Source organism: Schistocerca nitens, chromosome 3, assembly GCF_023898315.1.
Source record: "Schistocerca nitens isolate TAMUIC-IGC-003100 chromosome 3, iqSchNite1.1, whole genome shotgun sequence".
In the NCBI taxonomy this organism is placed as follows: domain Eukaryota; kingdom Metazoa; phylum Arthropoda; class Insecta; order Orthoptera; family Acrididae; genus Schistocerca; species Schistocerca nitens.
This window is the reverse complement of record NC_064616.1, coordinates 275,208,339-275,226,419: the sequence shown is the minus strand read 5'-3', so window position 1 is coordinate 275,226,419 and position 18,081 is coordinate 275,208,339. Positions and strand designations below refer to the sequence as shown.

At 37.7% G+C, this 18,081-nt stretch overlaps 1 protein-coding gene across 3 annotated transcripts in view; it reads right to left on the bottom strand.

Moving 5' to 3' along the window:
- The window catches only part of LOC126248243 (ribosomal protein S6 kinase 2 beta), a 634,112-nt gene extending 626,737 nt beyond the window's left edge, over positions 1-7,375 (bottom strand). For 2 of the 3 annotated variants that reach the window (XM_049949088.1, XM_049949091.1), the window contains exon 1: positions 7,178-7,375. In XM_049949088.1, the coding sequence (XP_049805045.1) occupies positions 7,178-7,234 (57 nt within the window). In that variant the 5' untranslated portion in view covers positions 7,235-7,375. Of the gene's footprint in view, positions 1-5,553; positions 5,598-7,177 lie in introns of all 3 variants that reach the window. The other variant, XM_049949087.1, reaches the window with a different exon arrangement.
- Between the last annotated feature and the right edge of the window lie 10,706 nt (positions 7,376-18,081).

The window sequence follows — 18,081 nt, the reverse complement described above, 5'->3', positions numbered from 1 at the left end:
GCAAAAACTGATGCAAACATTGAAAAAATCGGTAAACTTGTTCGACACTTTCCTTGTCAACTCCTGTTAACTCAGACACTGCTCTGATTGTTAAACGGCGATCTTGTCGAACAAGTTTACCGATTTTTTCAATGTTTGCATCAGTTTTTGCTGGCAATGGTCTGCCAGTGCGAGTGTCATCACTGGTGTCTTCACGGCCATCTTTAAATCGTTTAAACCACTCAAACACTTGTGTTCGCGATAAACAATCATCGCCGTACACTTGTTGTAACATTACAAACGTTTCACTTGCAGATTTTCCTAGTTTGAAACAAAATTTGATGTTAACACGCTGTTCTTTCTGTACACTCAACATTTTCCGACGCACAGACAAAACGTCAACTACTTAAAACAGACGCCACGGGCAGACTGAGTGCAGGAGGCAGATGAAACTCGAGCAGTAGGCGGAGCGAGTCACGTGACAGGCCACGCGAATTTCAGCCTTATCGCATTCGTTTTATTGTTTCACCAGTACTAGTCCGGTTTTTTTCTAGCCACACCTCGTAATCTACACACCAGTCCTTATATTCTCGGATATGAAAGTCTGCTACATTGTGCGGTTTTCCACATCGCAAAGACAAATTCCAAACTGATATCTACTCATTGAAAGATTAACACTAGACCAAATATTTTTTCACTAACAGGTCTCTCGTTCCTACCACGCTTACCGTAGTTAAACCTGGCCTTTCTTGCTTAAGCCTGTGAACTATTTCCAGTAATTGCACTTCATTAGTGACACATGAATTCCAGCTTACGTTGCGCGTCGTTCACTCTAGCCTAGAAATTTCAGAATATGCCCTCAACTGCTGATATTAGGGAACTTGTACAATCACTTCACCGTGTTTATGACAAAGACTAGAATTCTAACCGTACTACTAAGAATGATACAAACAATCAGTTTTTGACGTGCGGCGTTTTCTTATTAGAGAAACGACTACATGTTTCACGAGCTGATAGCTAGATTTTCGGTCTCAGATATTCCTTTGACCTGAATGCAATATCTTCTCTTTCTGACGACACGAGTTGAAGAACACAGTGCAACTCCATCAGGTCAAAAACATTCAACTGTCCTTATGTATCCAGTAAATTACATTTATGAACTTTTTGCACTAATGATGTATGGTACAAACACATACGCACCTGTCAGAATCTGTACGAAAAAATTCTCTTTACGAAGCAACTCACAACGTGACACGAGTCATTTCATCGTGCGACAGCTACAGGGCTTGGGCAAACACCGCGAGAAATGCATGCTTTAACATGAATTCAGATGCTAAACAAGCCTCCAGATTGCGCTCTTGTATTTGACAGCGAATGGCACCTGTGCAGAGTCCCAAGCATTTTGCAAGTGAGGTTGGGGTCAGAACAGCGTTCCGTGCAGTTCTGTCGGAGCTACGTGAATTAGAACTTGGGCAAATTGTTGGTGTTCGTTTGGTAGTCGGTGCTTACGTAACGAACGTAGTTGAAATGTTTGGTGTTTCAAGAAAATTTATACTGCGTACAGGGAAAGCGGAAGAATCATCCGTGAAGTCTGAATGTGGGCAAAATTGTGGTTGACTGATCGTGAAGGACGGTCACTGAAGAGGATTATGGCGAAAAATATAGGGACCACACCTTCAAAAGTCACTGCACAACTGAATGTTACCCTCGCGAAACCTTTCAGCACCGACACAGCACGAAGGGAGCTCCATAATCTGGAAATTGCAGGGCGAACTGGAATTCCAAAACCACTCGTCAGTGATGCAGAAACAGGAAAACGTGGTGCCGAAGCCATAAAACATGGACTATGGAGCAATGGAAGAATGGCATTTGTACTGGCTGACATTTGTTTCACACTGTTTCCAACTTCTGGCCGACTTTACGCCTGAAGAGTGAAACACAGTGGAGGTTCTGTGATTATTAGTGCAGCCATATCGTGGTATTCCATGGGCCCCATGGTTACTCTCCAAGGCAGCATTGCTGTCAAGGATTATGTGACAATTTTGGACGATCAGTTCCATCCCATGGTACACTATTTGTTCCTCAATGGCGATGCTGCGTTCCACGACACAAAGCTCACATCGCCCAGGATAGGTTTCGTGAACATTAAACTGATGTCGCATCTTCTCTGGTCAGCAGTCAGCAGATCTCAGTATTACTGACCCTTTGTGGTCTGGTAGAAAGAAGGATCCTATATTGTATGATTATATGATAGCGGAACAAACACTGGTAGCAGTTACTTCTGTATAATATCTGGGAGTATGCGTACGGAACGATTTGAAGTGGAATGATCAAACAAAATTGTTGGTAAGGCGGGTGCCAGGTTGAGATTCATTGGGAGAGTCCTTAGAAAATGTAGTCCATCAACAAAGGAGGTGGCTTACAGAACATTCGTTCGACCTATACTTGAGTATTGCTCATCAGTGTGGGATCCGTACCAGGTCGGGTTGACGGAGGAGATAGAGAAGATCCAAAGAAGAGCGGCGCGTTTCGTCACAGGGTTATTTGGTAAGCGTGATAGCGTTACGGGGATGTTTAGCAAACTCAAGTGGCAGACTTTGCAAGAGAGGCGCTCTGCATCGCGGTGTAGCTTGCTGTCCAGGTTTCGAGAGGGTGAGTTTCTGGATGAAGTATCGAATATATTGCTTCCCCCTACTTAAACCTCACGAGGAGATCACGAATGTAAAATTAGAGACATTCGAGAGCTCACGGAGGCTTTCCGTCAGTCGTTCTTCCCGCAAACCATACGCGACTGGAACAGGAAAGGGAGGTAATGACAGTGGCACGTAAAGTGCCCTCTGCCACACACCGTTGTGTGGCTTGCGGAGTATAAATGTAGATGTAGATGGTTTGGAGAGAAGGGTCCATGATCGCTATTTCCCTCGTCGTTGCTTGACATTGCTCGTATTTTGCACAAAGAATTGTGCCATTCTGATTCTTCTGAAAACCAAACAGGAACTGTAGTTATCCAGTCCGAAACGAATGCGAGTTGTTTTGAATGCCAACGGTTTTCCTACTACACCGTATTAGGCATGGTGATGTGTTTTCGGTGTTTCCACATTTTTGTCACCCCTGTACTTCTCCGGTATCTCCTTGCGTAGCTTTTTATAATGCATAAAATGAAAGTCTAACAGAAAAATTACCGTTAGTTAACTAAAGCTAAGCTTCAAATGAACAGCGAACCAGTACTAAAGAAATACTAAGGCCGTAACAGCTTTGGATGCACAAAATCCGAATATAATTGAAAAGAAACAGTTGACGTACCGCCCGATTTCTTTTAACTGTGCGCCTTTTGATACTCTAACAAACTAAACTGTCGCATTTTGTTCGCTAGAACACCCTGCTCGGTGCGTCCCTCGTCATGTAGTCAGCTACAGCGAGCGACGGAGGAAGGTTATAAATGGAAAGTCTCTTATTTACCGTCAGATCACACAGAGCTCTTAAGCTCCTTATCCCTTCCTCTCCGCAAAAGATCGGCCGTAGACGGCGTCCTTCGTCTACACGTAACTCCTGACAGTTCTCTTCACCGGCCTATCAGCCCAAGTGCGTGTGCTCGCTTCTTGAAAGGAAACTTCACTGAACAATACAGACAGTGCTGTCTCCTCGCTGAGGTCGTATCTGCAAACGACTTTGTTATACTTCTGAAATGCTAACAATGAAATGCTGTTCTAACTGTTTACCTTCAGCCTCATTCTAATTTCCTTCGTCCTGCAGTGTCAGATCCACAACTCAGTCTTTGGACTGTGTAGAGACTAGTTCTGGGTCATGATACAGTTCACGGAAAACATAGGCCGAGGACACTCTTACCGAACAAAAAAATGTAACTGAATACGCTGAAAGCTTAAAATACGGTTGTTAAACACATGGCCCAGTGCAGGGTACACGAGATGAAAAAGGAGTCCCTTTCGTTGCGCTATCCAGATCAACATATCCTTGCGAGTGCCTTACACGAAAGTCAGCTATAAAAAATGTTACTGTTGGAACTACCATTAGAAACTTTCCAGTCATCCCGATTACACATGAGAAAGTAACAAAACAACCTGAGAAAATAAAGGATTTTTTTCCCTTGCTTTACAATTGTCTCCATCAGAAAATAATACCACGGTAATTTTCGAAAGGATGCTATCAGCTTCGATATAGAGCACCGACTGACCGTTCGTATTATATCTGTGGTCCTCGAGAATCTTCTCAGAGGGTTTTGCACATCCTTGAGCACCTTCTTGTACGGCATGACTCACTTCTCTCAAAGCTAACGCACACTCCCCATGTCGTGGAACATCGATGTGCATACAGGGTATCCCAGGAGAAATGGTCAATACTCCAGGATGTGACAGGAACGATCGTTCGATGCAAAAAAGTCTCGTAAACATGGACTCCCAAATTCATACCGTAGGACCCAAGAGCACTTCATCTTTGATACTGTGAAACAAATGTCTTCTACCGCAATACCTTTGCTTTCCAGATTTTTAGAGATGGTAGTATGGACCGAAACATGAAAAATGTCCAGTAAACATGGACACTAAAGAGAATACCTTATGAGGTGTGAGATGTTACGCAGTAACGAAGACGAACAAGGGATCATCATTATTAAAGTACGCACTTGAGCCCGCGTTTACTATATTTCTTTGTACATACTACGTCCTCCCAAAATATGGAAAGCAAAGAGCTTGCAGTAGAAGAGATTTGTTTCACAGGATCGAAGATAAATAGTGCTCATAGTTCTTCAGATATGTATGCATTTTGGAGCCCATGTTTACAAGACTTTTTGCTTCCAGTGATCGTCCCTGTAATATCCCTAAATATTGACCATTCCTCCTAGGATATCCTATGTACATATCGCGGTTCTTGCGTCACGTTCGCGCCGAAGTGGGTATGCAAACACTTGTCCATGTGTTATTTCCGAGCTGATGATTATCGGTACAAATGGATAATTTCAGTTGCCTTTCCACAATTCTTTCCGAGTAAAGTTTTGCGAATATCTATCGGGCCCACGTGGCAATTTCTTCTAATGATGAGATTTTATTCGATAATCTTGAATGCGACAAGTTTCAGATTCTCACGAGACAGAGGTTCTACACTTCCAGCAAGAAATGAATAATGCGAAATATTAACACAATAAACCTTGCCACTTCAACATTACTGTGCCTTCTGCTGGTCCTTCGATTAACTATGGCTATTGCAAATAGAACGGTTCACTACACGAGTGTTCCGCTAAGCCGTGCTAATCTGGCGGTAGAGCTTCCTTGGACACAAAATTACAACGGCTTCAAATTAGGTTGTGTGTTCCGTCTATGTTAACAAAACATTAGCAAACCACCTAGCAAAAAATACGAGTCTAATTACATATCTACCATACAATTAAACGACAAGGAGCTACAACGGCATGAGGAATTACATGAGAGAAACTCTGATGTTGAGGAAAGAAATTTTGGAAAATGAGACATGAATACAATGCATGGCAGTAAATAATATCTTATGGCATTAATATATTCAGAGTTTCTCTCATCATTCAAACTCATCCCAGATTTTACCTACAGAGTAAATCCTTAGTCCAGAAATGGACCTAGACACTCCATTTGCTGCAAAAACAAGGAAGAAAACGTATTTTAGACTTGGAGAACGCCCCCAAAATGATACCTTAATCAAAACAAAATTATACATAAATAAAGCACACACTGTCATTTTTATACTTTTATGTGAACAATATCATGATAAATATAGAGATTTTATCTTTAGTAGTGATATCTGCTTACAGGCATAAATATTTAAAAAAATGTACGTTGTATGCTTCAACCCTTTTCTAATTAGTGTATAACGGGTCCGGCATAAAATACGAAATATAATTTTGGAATGACCGCATTAAACTGAAGAAATCACTGGAAATGGTTATTTTTTAGTACGGTTGAATTACATTCGGGTTATGTAAACTTGCGTTAGAAAAAAAGGGCGTCATTTACATCTCCTACACGAAGAATTTAAAACTCATGAATATTTATGTTTCACTGTTGACAAATCTAGATTACTAGTACTACAGCTCAGTCCCATCTTTACAGGGAAACGCAACAGAAGTAAATGAAAAAGGAAAAAAACTTAAATAAACTTAATTTTACGTTTCAGAACAAACTGAATGACATCCCAAAACATTCCCAACAATTTAAAAGGCAATCAGTTAAAATAACAACAGGGGAAGTCACCACCATATGAAAATAAAATGCTACACAATGCCTATGAAATCTTTTGAATGTAAGCATAATTTCATACATAAAAATTGCTAGTAATCTGAGTGAAACTATCTTGTCTCACAAAACTCAGAGGAATATAAACAAAAGATCCTGGAAGCACAACTCAATTACTTAAAATAAAACACTACGCCAAATGTATCAGTATTACAATGCTGCACGTGAAAGCACCTAGTTTGTGACTGCAACATGCTTCCAACTACGATGTTGCACTGACATACAGTCAAAAGCTATTTATAGCAAACAGGCAACAAAAGCAGCTTAACTTTAACCAGTAGTAGATCAAGACAGTACTTCAAACATTAAAAGCAATGAGCTTCTGAAATGATTTTTACTGCCAACACCATGTAAATCTGCGGCCAAACGCCCTAGCATATTTTGTCAAAACTGCTTCCCTTCTAACTACCGGTAATCTGACAGACGTACATACAGCCGGTAAGATTTTTCAAGTAACCGTGTGAGGAAACAATAAGAAAACACACATGCTCAATATTTACATTCAGAAGACTTGATTCCTGACGAATGCTCAGGTGTGGAAAAAAGTTTCCAGGATTTCATAAGTCGCAATTAACATACCTACAACGGCGGTTTCTTTGAACTAGTTATTCTAAGGACTCTACTTAAAATAATGATTAACATATCTGAATTTCTCGGCAACAACTGCAGTGACTTGACTTCAGTTAAAAATTTGTCAACTCTACAACAGAAGTAGAGGAAAAAATTATATTACACCTAACACCGCTAGCAAAAATGTGTGTGTTAATTTGGTGGCACAAACACACACATTTATAGACAGATTTATGAATGACAGCGTGGTAGCATCCCACACCGGTGCTGAGAGACAGTGACAGCATCACAGTCAGTCAGTGTAAACAAAACTTACATATAAACAATTTTATATATCGGTCGCTTCTACTCACCTCGTCTTCTTTGACTGGAACCCGTTGCCATGGGTCTGTCAGAATTGCAAGCGGCATATCCGATCTTTACTCACACAATATTAACGCTCCACACACAGCGATACGGTTCATGCGTCTGTCCTACACGGATGTCGCTATCAATATGGCCAAAAAACACGCTGCCAAGTAATTAACAACCACGTTAATGCTACTGACATCTGTATTCTGAAAAACAACAAACATTGCTGCCATCTGGAGAGCAATGCTTCACATCGTCTGTCTTTTGTCTTGGCAACGCAAAAAAGTTGAGTATCTACAACGCGCACTCTTTGAATTCAACTGTATCGTTTTAACTGCAATTGTTAAAAATCGTACGTGATACGTTTACAATGTGGAACAAATGCACGAGCGCGTTATACATTATGAATTATTATGAAACTACCGTTCACTGCTCATTGGTACAAGAGTTGTTTCTTCGTATTACACAAATGCTTGCCAGCCGCAATTTCTCCATTGTAAACTGTCAAACACGACTGTGTTTTCGAACTGCCACTATTTCAGACTTTAACCGAATGACCATGCACTTATTGTCGTTACCAGATGTTGCCCTATTAGTCTTTTTTTCCCCAACGCAGTAACATTTTTGTGTATTTAAAGACAAATTCGAGAATATTGTAAGATTATCGTTTTTCACATTCCGTTTCACTGTCCAGAGACTTTTAATAGAAATTAGTTAATATAAAGCATTTATCTTGAAAAAGGTTGGGAGTATGTAAAGTCTTCAGATAAAAAAACTTTCAGACTTCAATAAAATATAGTTCTTGGCATTACTTTACCGCAGGAATTAAGTGTTTTTTCGCTGTAAGATAAACAGGCTGATCGAGTATTTTGAACTTTATTCATGCTATTCCAGACTTGTGGTGAAAACTGATATGTAGCTGTATTATTGCACTGTATACCTGTGAATTTCCACGTAATTTATAGTGAAAATGCAAACTATTACCTGCAATCCCATGGAGGCTACTTTGAACATCCATTGTGTCATGGATGCAATGCAGCTCTGTACTGTATTCCAGGATGATTTGTAGTTGTTGTTGCGCACACACACACACACACATTGTCCATTTCTGGAGACATGTTCATAGGACCTTTCTTCCTCCATTTCCAGTCAGGAATCTGTCCCTGCAGTTTGTTGGTTTTATTAATGTTCACCCTCTATAAATACATAAAAAATGTACAAAGTAGGAAATGATTAGGCAAGGATAGGTCAGGAAGTCAGACATGGCCTTGTCAATGGAACCATCCCAGCATTAACCTTAGCAACTTGAGAAAACAATAGGAAACATGAGGCAACATAGGTGGATGGAGTACAAAATCCACTCCTCCCAAATACACTGTCTTAGCCATTGCTTGGAACACAACTGGAAAGGAAACCACAGATACAAGGAGATTACAACATGTATAAGAAGTATAATCAATGATATAACTAGAATATGAATCTTTGATATAACACACTTCTGAAAAATGAAAACACTTGAACATATTATGTAACACTGCTGTGAAGTATAACACCTGAACAGCTGCCAAGATTATATACATCACTATTAATCTTGCAAATGATCCCTTCTTTGAGGAGGTGTATTGCACTGAATCTGAAATAGCAAAAACAAGAATCCAAGAGCAGAAGCATTACTGGACAAAGGCACACACAGCACAGATGGCACATCTGTCAACATATTCATTCAACAATAAAAGAGGGACTTGTATCTCTGTAGGACAACATACTCATTTACACTGTAGAAATACTTGTCAACAATAAATGATTTTAACTCTGCTCTAAAATCTGTTTCCTTCTCCAATCTCCTTATGTGTGTTGGTGATGCATTGCAAAGAATAACACCAAACTGGCTCATATGTCTTTGAGTAAAAATTGGTTTCTCTCATTCGACATGGAGGAACCCACAGCTGTGATTGTTATAACTATAGTAATCACTATGAGTTTGCAGATCTCTAATATTATCTCTGGTCATAAAACACTCATTTGTATATGTAATGGGGGGGGGGGGGGTACTGTAAGCACACACAACTTTTTAAATAGGTGCTTACGGTAAGCTATTGTAGAATTATGTGATAAGATTCAAATAGCACTATTCTGTAATGTAAAAATTTCATTTGCTCAGCTATTAGCTATACCCCAATAAACTATTTCATAAGCTACAAGGGACTGTAAGTAACCAAAGGAAGCCATTCTAGCACCTTCTGAGGAGAATACTTTAGAAATGATTCTTAGAGCAAAACTTCCGGAACTGAGTCTCTGAGAGAGTTCTGTTACATGGTCTTTCCAGTTTAAATCTTGATCAACCTAAATTCCTAAAAGTTTTTTGCATCACACCATTTATAACTCATTTCCACTGAGTATCATTTGGAGATCTTGGTTTTGATTCATTCTTCCAAACTGAATATAATTTGTTTTCTCTAGATAAAGGGTGAACTTGTTGGCACTGAATGATGAATACAAGGACTGAGGACTTGATCAGTTGTAGATGGGCATTCCTTAACATCACTCGCTGTTACACTAGTGTCATTTGCAAACAACATGATTTTAACTCCAATTTCAGAAGTCTGTATGTCATTTATGTAAATAAGGAACAGAAGAGGCCTAACATATTACCCTGTAGTGCACCTATTTTGGCTTTCTTTGCATCAGATATTGTTCTGATATAGTGATTAAAATGAGCTGAAATGAGTTCCACAAAGTGTGATCTATTTTAGTTTGCAAATATGATTGAAACTACTTGTTTAACATCCCATTTATCCATAGTGCTCAGAGCCATTTTTGAACCATCCCATTTATCCCCATTGCTTCAAATTTATGTGAAAACGTTGAAGGACTAACAGTATTGAAAGCTTTAGAAAGATCTAACTTAACTTCTACAACACTATTGCTGTTGTCCAGGTTTCTAATTATTTCATCTCTGTAATCCATTATTGCTGTTTCTGTACTTCTACCTGTTCGAAACCCATGTTGGTTACATTCAGTGCCTCTTGGTCATTTAAATACATGATGTTTTGTTGTTTCATTAGTCTCTGAAATACTTTACAGAATGCTTGGAGGTGTGATATGAGTCAATAATTTTTAATCTTATGCCTATTACCACTTTTGAATAAAGGTATCACTTTCAAATTTTTTTATCTGTGGGGAAACAGTCCATCAGTGAATGGGGAGTTGCTTTGCCTGGTTCTGAACTTTAGCACTACTGAAAATGTTGTCAGCTAATGTCTTGAATTATGCAGACAAGAATAATGGAGAACTCATAAAATTTATGAAAGAATATTATGCTGAGTCTGAAAGTATGTAAATATGAATGTTATCAGAGTGAACTGCAATTTTAGATTAATATTATGAGTGCCAGTTCATCTTATTTCCTAATTGTTTTGACCAATGTGTAGTTTCTAAAGAAAGTGTTGATGCAGTTAATGAAACTAAAATTCCTGGACATCCCAAGAACAATAATATAGAAATATTAATTGATTTTTACCAGCTAAAAGAAACTGTTTATTAAATAAAATGTGAAAAGAAAATTGTTGTTTGTCTGTCAGTTAATTTTTCTGGTGTTGGCAGTTAATTAACTTTTTAACTGGCTTGATTGTGGATTCTTGGGAAAGCCCTGAAATTAGTGACACAAAACACTTTTGCCTATGCTTCAAAGCTTGTGTGAGGGGTGAAATGTAGAAAAAATGTTCTGTTGTGTGATAGTTCATGGTTTTCTTTTTGATGTCTTTGTATTGAGACATTTAATCTGAATACTTGTATCAACAGTGAATGCAATTAACACAGAAGATGTTAGAGTAACAGTGCACTGAAAAAGTGGACTCTTCTCTGCAACAAATCTCATTCTAGGCATTCTGTTTTTGGTCAGTCTCTTCTTTTGCTGTGTCACAGAAACAAGACTAGTGCTTTATGAGTACTGATCACACTCTCAACATGATATTAAACCTCAACTGAAAAAATACATTTATGGAATCATCCATCAGTACTTGTAGGAACTGTGAAAATACTTTTATTGAATCTATTTGAAACACCATGCATTTGTTAGATCATTTTTGTAAATTGAGTAAAACCTGTAGGTGAAGTTCCACACTAAGTACATATTTAACTCTCTTGCCATTGTGAACCAAGTTTTTAATTATTTCTTAGTTTTTGGTTACCTTATACAATGTTGGAGATGTCTCTATAGCTGTGGCTGCTAATCATGCTTATGTATTGGAAATTGTCTTAGAAATACCCATTTTTAAGCCTGGGTGTGGGACAAATTTGCATCACCACTGTTTGCCCAGCTAGAGACGGAGCTGTGATGGCAGCATAAAGTCGTTAACTGCCAGTTTTTGCACCACTGTGTGGATTAAATCCCAAATTATCACACAGTCTCTCATAGAGTGTGAGCTTGTGACATTGTTTATGGAGATGCATCCATTAGATAATGAAATTAACTTTGGTGGCTCCCCTCAAGATGGGTAGGTTATGTACCAGTACTGAATTTTACTCTCTCCCTTGCTTTCATTTCCATAGTTATAGGTTATTTTTTTGTCCATAGGGCAAATTTCACAATGATATTAGACATGCCATGTTGCCGGTTTCATATAGAATAAACAAATTTCTTAGAAATTTGTTGTTAATACACAGTAACAATGTTCATATAATAATGTTAACAGATAATCACGAACAATACACAGTGATGATTTATGCTAATCGTCCCCATTAAATTATGCAACAGTCTTGCATAGCCAAGGAAAGTCTGCAAAATTAAATTTTTTTGCCGAAAATAAATACATTTATATAAACTGAAAACTACCTTTTTAGAGCATTTATTTTTATGCATACTGCAGAAAATATTTAGACATTTATAAATAGTCAGAACTCATGTATATCATATTTGCACCAAATACACTTAGTCTGTATGTTCTCTTCCATATTTGCAGCACTACACGTTGTTTTCCTTTTCATTCTTTCAGTAAATTTGTTTCCACGTGAAAAAGGAAGTGTTTTACTCCATTTACAACTTAATATTTACATTTGTCCTATGGATTTGCCTGCAAGTACCACTTCACCTTATACCAACACCCAGAGATGAGATGTTCCTTCAGTTTTCTTTGAAGCTGCTCAGTTCCTTTATGCTCTTTCTGCTAAGTGCCAGTCTATTATAAAATAAGCTTCCTCCATTCGTGGGGTCCCTATCTGTCATTTTCAATCTTTTGCTGCGCATACGGTAATTTTCTCTAGCTCTAGTGTTGTGGTCAGTACAATCTCTGTTTTGAAGTTCTGTTCAATGTATAATTAAAAGACATATTGGCTCATGTCAGTACAAACTTGGTGCAGTTAATATTTTAGATTGTTTGATTTTGTTTTTGCAGGATTCTCGTGGTGTTAATTTTGCTATGCGTGTGATAGCTTTCTTTTGAAGTTTTAAAATTCTCTCACTGTGTACACCTGCTGCTCCTCCCCATACTGTGTTCAGTACAACATATGTGGGAAGATACATCTGTAGTACATTTTTAGCAAGGTTTTATGTCCACCATATAGCACATTCCCTTTGTTAAGAATATATTTTTACTTATTTTTGGACAGGTGTTATCAGTGCAGATTCCCTATGTCAGAAGTTTGTCCACATCTATTCCCAGAAAGCTATTACAATTCACAGTGAGCATCCCCAATTGTCAGAATAAAGTCCTCTGAGCTGTTAGTTCTGTTTGTTTCACATTTTGTGCATATTGCCCAGAAATGTTATGCTTATGAGGAGCTGTTTGATCTGTCTTTTTAAATCCCTGTGGATAGTCCATTTAACAAATGGATTACTAGTAAAACTTTGGAATTCATAAGTAATTTTTACATTGATTTCTTGTGGTTTTTTGCAGCCATCTTTGGCAATGATTGATGGTGCCTGTCTGTCAATACATGAAGCCTGTCTGGTCTTGATTTAGTTGTAGTTGTTCTTTCACATTTCCAGTTGACATTCACATCACCAACAGTCCGCATGGGCAGTTTCAGAAGGGTTGAACTGTCTGCGATGGACTTGTTATTCAGGTGATATCTAATGATTAGTCCCTGTTCAAAGGCATTGAGTTCTCCTGACTGACCTATTCTGCTGTTACTATTTCTCTACTGACAACACAATACTACCCACCTCCTTTTATACTGGAGGGTTCACCTCTCATAACATCTGGTGGTCAATTCTGCGTTACATAGGGGTGTATGGATACTTTCACAGAGAGAGTCTTTGGGTGGAGGTAACAAGCTTTGACCCATCTAAAACTGAATCCTAGATCTGAATCTGCTCCATATTCCATTAAAACTTAAACTGTCTAATTGAATATTATGACTCTGAGGAGTCACAGAAGATCACAGCCGATGATCTTTTATTATCTAAAGATTTTATTACATGCCCACTAAATTTATAAACAGCTGTCACAGTAGGGTCACCCTTTAGAAGTCTAAACAGTGATGGCTAAGTATCCCATTGTTATTCAGGTGGTTGACAAACTGGGAGTACAGTACCTTCTAAGAATTTTAGAAAGTATGTAATGAGTGATACTGGCCAGCAGTTATTGATATCTGTGGAGTTGTCTTTCTTATAGAAATACCTAACAGTGGCATATTTTAATATGTCTGAGAAAACATCATGAATTAATGATGCATTACATTAGTGCCTAAGAGCATTACAGACTATAAGGCCATAACTTTTAGCTATCCATATAACATGAGCTTTCACTCTTTAGTCAGCCATGACGTTCTTTATTTGAGACAAGGATGTGAGATGAATTTTTATTCCACTAAATGTTCTCTGTATTGCATCTTTGGTACACTGTTTTGTTTTGATTTCTCTGCTGAACTGTTGGCACCAGTTACATCACTTCATTTAAAAAATGTCTATTAAAAATATCTGCTACACAAGAACTGTCTTTTACAATGCTCTCATCCTCTTTAACAGAAATGATGTCATCATCTATGGTTTATTTCCCTGTGTCTCTTTTAACAATATTCAACATTGGTTTGGTTTTATATTCTGATCTGTCAATTTTAGACAAGATGTGCAAACTCATGGACTTTTTCTGCTTTTCTTATTATGTTACATTAATGTTTACATTGTGAAAGTACTTCTGGATCATTACTTGTTCTGGAAATCTATACATGTCCCACTTTTGTTCTGAAGATGTATAATACCTGTAATGAATCACAGTTTTTTGATGAGTTCCCAATATTGCATTTAATTTGATTTTCAGGAAAATTATTTTAAAAAATGGAAACAAACTTGTTATAACAATCGACCACTAGAACACTATTGTTTACCTTTTGATGTTATGATCTTTGACTCTTCTCTCTTGGTCTTTGAATCTGTGCACTAGTATGAGTTGTTCAATTGAATTGTGCTACCACTTTTCATTAAAGTTTTTGATAAGGAATTACTTGTTGGTGACTTTCATCCTCTAACATATGAGCATTAGAGGAGGGGGAGGAGATTAGTGTTCAACGTCCCATTGACAATGAGGTCATTAGAGACAGAGCACAAATTCAGATTAGGGAAGGGTTGATAGAAGAGATAGAGAAGATCCAACGGAGAGCAGCGCGTTTCGTTACAGGATCATTTAGTAATTGCGAAAGTGATACGGAGATGATAGATAAACTCCAGTGGAAGACTCTGCAGGAGAGACGCTCAGTAGCTCGGTACGGGCTTTTGTTGAAGTTTCAAGAACATACCTTCACGGAGGAGCAAGCAGTATATTGCTCCCTCCTACATATATCTCGCGAAGAGACCATGAGGATAAAATGAAAGAGATTAGAGCCCACACAGAGACATACCGACAATCCTTCTTTCCACGAACAATACGAGAGTGGAACAGAATGGAGAACCGATAGAGGTACTCAAAGTACCCTCCGCCACACACCATCAGGTGGCTAGCGGAGTATGGATGTAGATGTAGATGTAGATGTAGAAATCAGCCATGCCCTTTCAAAGGAATCGTCCTGGCATTCGCCAGAAGTGATTTAGGACAATCATGGAAATCCCAAATCAGGATGGCCGGATGCAGGTTTGAACTGTCGTCCTCCCAAATGCGAGTCCAGTGTGCTAACAACTGTGCCACCTTGCTCGGTATGTGGGTATTAGGTTTGGACTACCACAAACTTACTAAGAAATATATTGAATTTGCAGCTAACATCAGGCTCCTTGCAAACTTCATCCCAATCAACATTTTTAACTTCCTTTAAAATCTTTGGTTGTTTTGTCATTAACCACCTTCACTGTTTTCTTTCAGTGTCTCTAAACTGTACATAGAACTAAGCCACTGTGGATCATGACAACAATCCACTTATCATTTAATAGGCATGTGATTCTTTAACATCTGCTTATTGCTTTAATTCATTATTATCTTGAGTAATTCAGGTAGTTAACTTCATGGCTGACATTAAATTATAAGCAGCTAAGAGCATCTTTACTTTTCCTGACATATCCCTTCTAGAAATTAACATTAAAATAGCTTAAGCTTTTCTGATGGGCAACACAATAAACCACCAGAACTGTTTATGAAAATTTCCCAGTAACACACTGAGACCTAAATACTGTAATAATCATGAGTATAACATTTCCCAATATTAACACATGAGCGTATGCTTCTATATTCTGATCTACACAAAATTTACTTATCTGCACATTTTTGTATTTATATTCCTGTTTATGGGCATGATAACTCCTCCTTAGTCAATATTGGATCTACATTTATATGCAGCTAATTTGTAACCACTTACATTAAGATTTTGTATCCCTAAAGTTATATGGTGTTCAGACAGTGAAGTTTGGAGTTTAACAAAATATCTTTTTTTGGAATTCTAACTGGCCAGTATATCATAACACCTTATTGGCCTTAGCGACTGAGGTGGATACAGTTCCCCTTGCTGCACAATGGAATCTAAGTAGCAGTTTACCATTTGCTGTGGACAAAAAAACCAGTGATGGCTTGCAAATTCTACATTCAGTTTTACACAGCAGAGCTATTGCAGCAGACTCTGAAGAACGCAACCATCCATACTTAATCTGTGAGTCCAGATGCTTCATTCAAATCAGAAAATCCCATTTTATGCCATAGAATGTAGGAAAAAATTATAAGATTTAGATACTGAAAAGATATGCTCTCCAGGAATTGGAACCTTCTCAACTCTATGTGTGTAACACAATGCCAAATAAAATAATATAGTTATGAATTTCATAGTCTGGTAGGCTTGACTGCTCAAGAGTGTGACTACCTGGAGAAATTAGGATTGCCTTAATTCTGTCTTAGGCTGTTAAACATAGATTCTACTGGCCAATTTGAGTATGATTTAGGAAGATTTTTCATGTTCATCTATTTGGTTGTAAGTCCTAAGCTTCACTTTACATGAGCAAGACAAAAAATATAGTTTCCAAAACAAATTTTGTTCAATTTTAGTAATACCAGTGAATAACAAAAATTGGAAGCATGAAAGTGATTAGATAAATCAATTAATGTGATCATATGTGTTTTGTAAGCTAAAATGGTGTTGTAGATGACATCATATCTAATAAGCCTTTTTGCAAAGTTGGCAGCTTTTTTTCTACAATTTAAGGACTATGAATGTTGCTTCTTTTAGTTGATAAACAATGGGATTTTCTCAGTCATTCTGCCTTTGTTGTGTTTCGGAATTTTAATTTGAATTTCATACCACATTATGTGGCCATAAATAATTTTTGTAAACATTTTCAAGCTTTAATTTATAACTCATTAAAAACACTAGATTTAGTCATATGAAAGTGAAATCTTAGACCGATGAATGAAGAAGGTTGCATCCACATTTACATTAATAACATAAAAGGAAAAGGAATTCAGCAATCAGTTATAAATCCAATCCTATTTTTATTTATTTTCTTTTATTGCAGACGTACTTTTCAACTATTGAATAGCTATCTTCAGTGCATTTAAATTGAGTCATATAGACTCGTCAAGCTCTTAACAACATGTGATACTATATGAGTTTAAGATGTATGTGGCCAAATTGTAACCTGTTGTCACAAACTTGATGAGCTCTATAACTCAGTTTAAATGCACTGAAGGTAGTTATTCAGTAGCTGAAATCTAGATCTGCTGTTAAAAATACACATTAGATTTGCAATTGATCGCTGAATTTCTTTTCCTTTGCTGCTCAAGGAAACGTTTTTCAAATGTAGTATTCCCTGACAGCTATTTGAGCATTCTCTAATAGCTGTTTATCACTGTGATTGTTGAGGAGGTAAGACTGTTACAGTGCTTCCAACTTTTCAGATTCATATTCTTTATTAGTTGTTCAGAATTTTTACATGCAATAGACTTTGTCAACATCGCCGAGGAGCTTCTGTGAAGTTTGGAAGGTAGGAGACGAGGTACTGGCAGAATTGAAGCTGTGAGGATGGGTCGTGAGTCATGGTTGGGTAGCTCAGTTGGTAGAGCACTTGCCCGCGAAAGGCAAAGGTCCCGAGTTTGAGTCTCAGTCCAGCTCACAGTTTTAATCTGTCAGGAAGTTTCAACATATTTACTTTCTAATATTAAAAAAATACAAATTTACAATGTTGTATTTGGAATTTCTAAAAATTCTTCTAAGGAATGAAATGGGTAAGCTAGCACGAAATAAAGTTTACCTTGAGTGATTTGATTGGCATGCTTGTGACATGTTTACACAGTTTTTTGTATGTTTTGATTGCCATTTTGGTAGTCTATTTTGCAGTAAGAGCAGAGTAATAGTGGTTCTTTTATTATAATCATGTCTTTGTGATTTGTTGCACTTAAATTTGGTAGCCAGCGAGTATATAATTAACACTTTCTAAAATATATAAATTAATTATGGTCAAAATCTTATATCCTGTGTATTAATACAGCATTTCAGG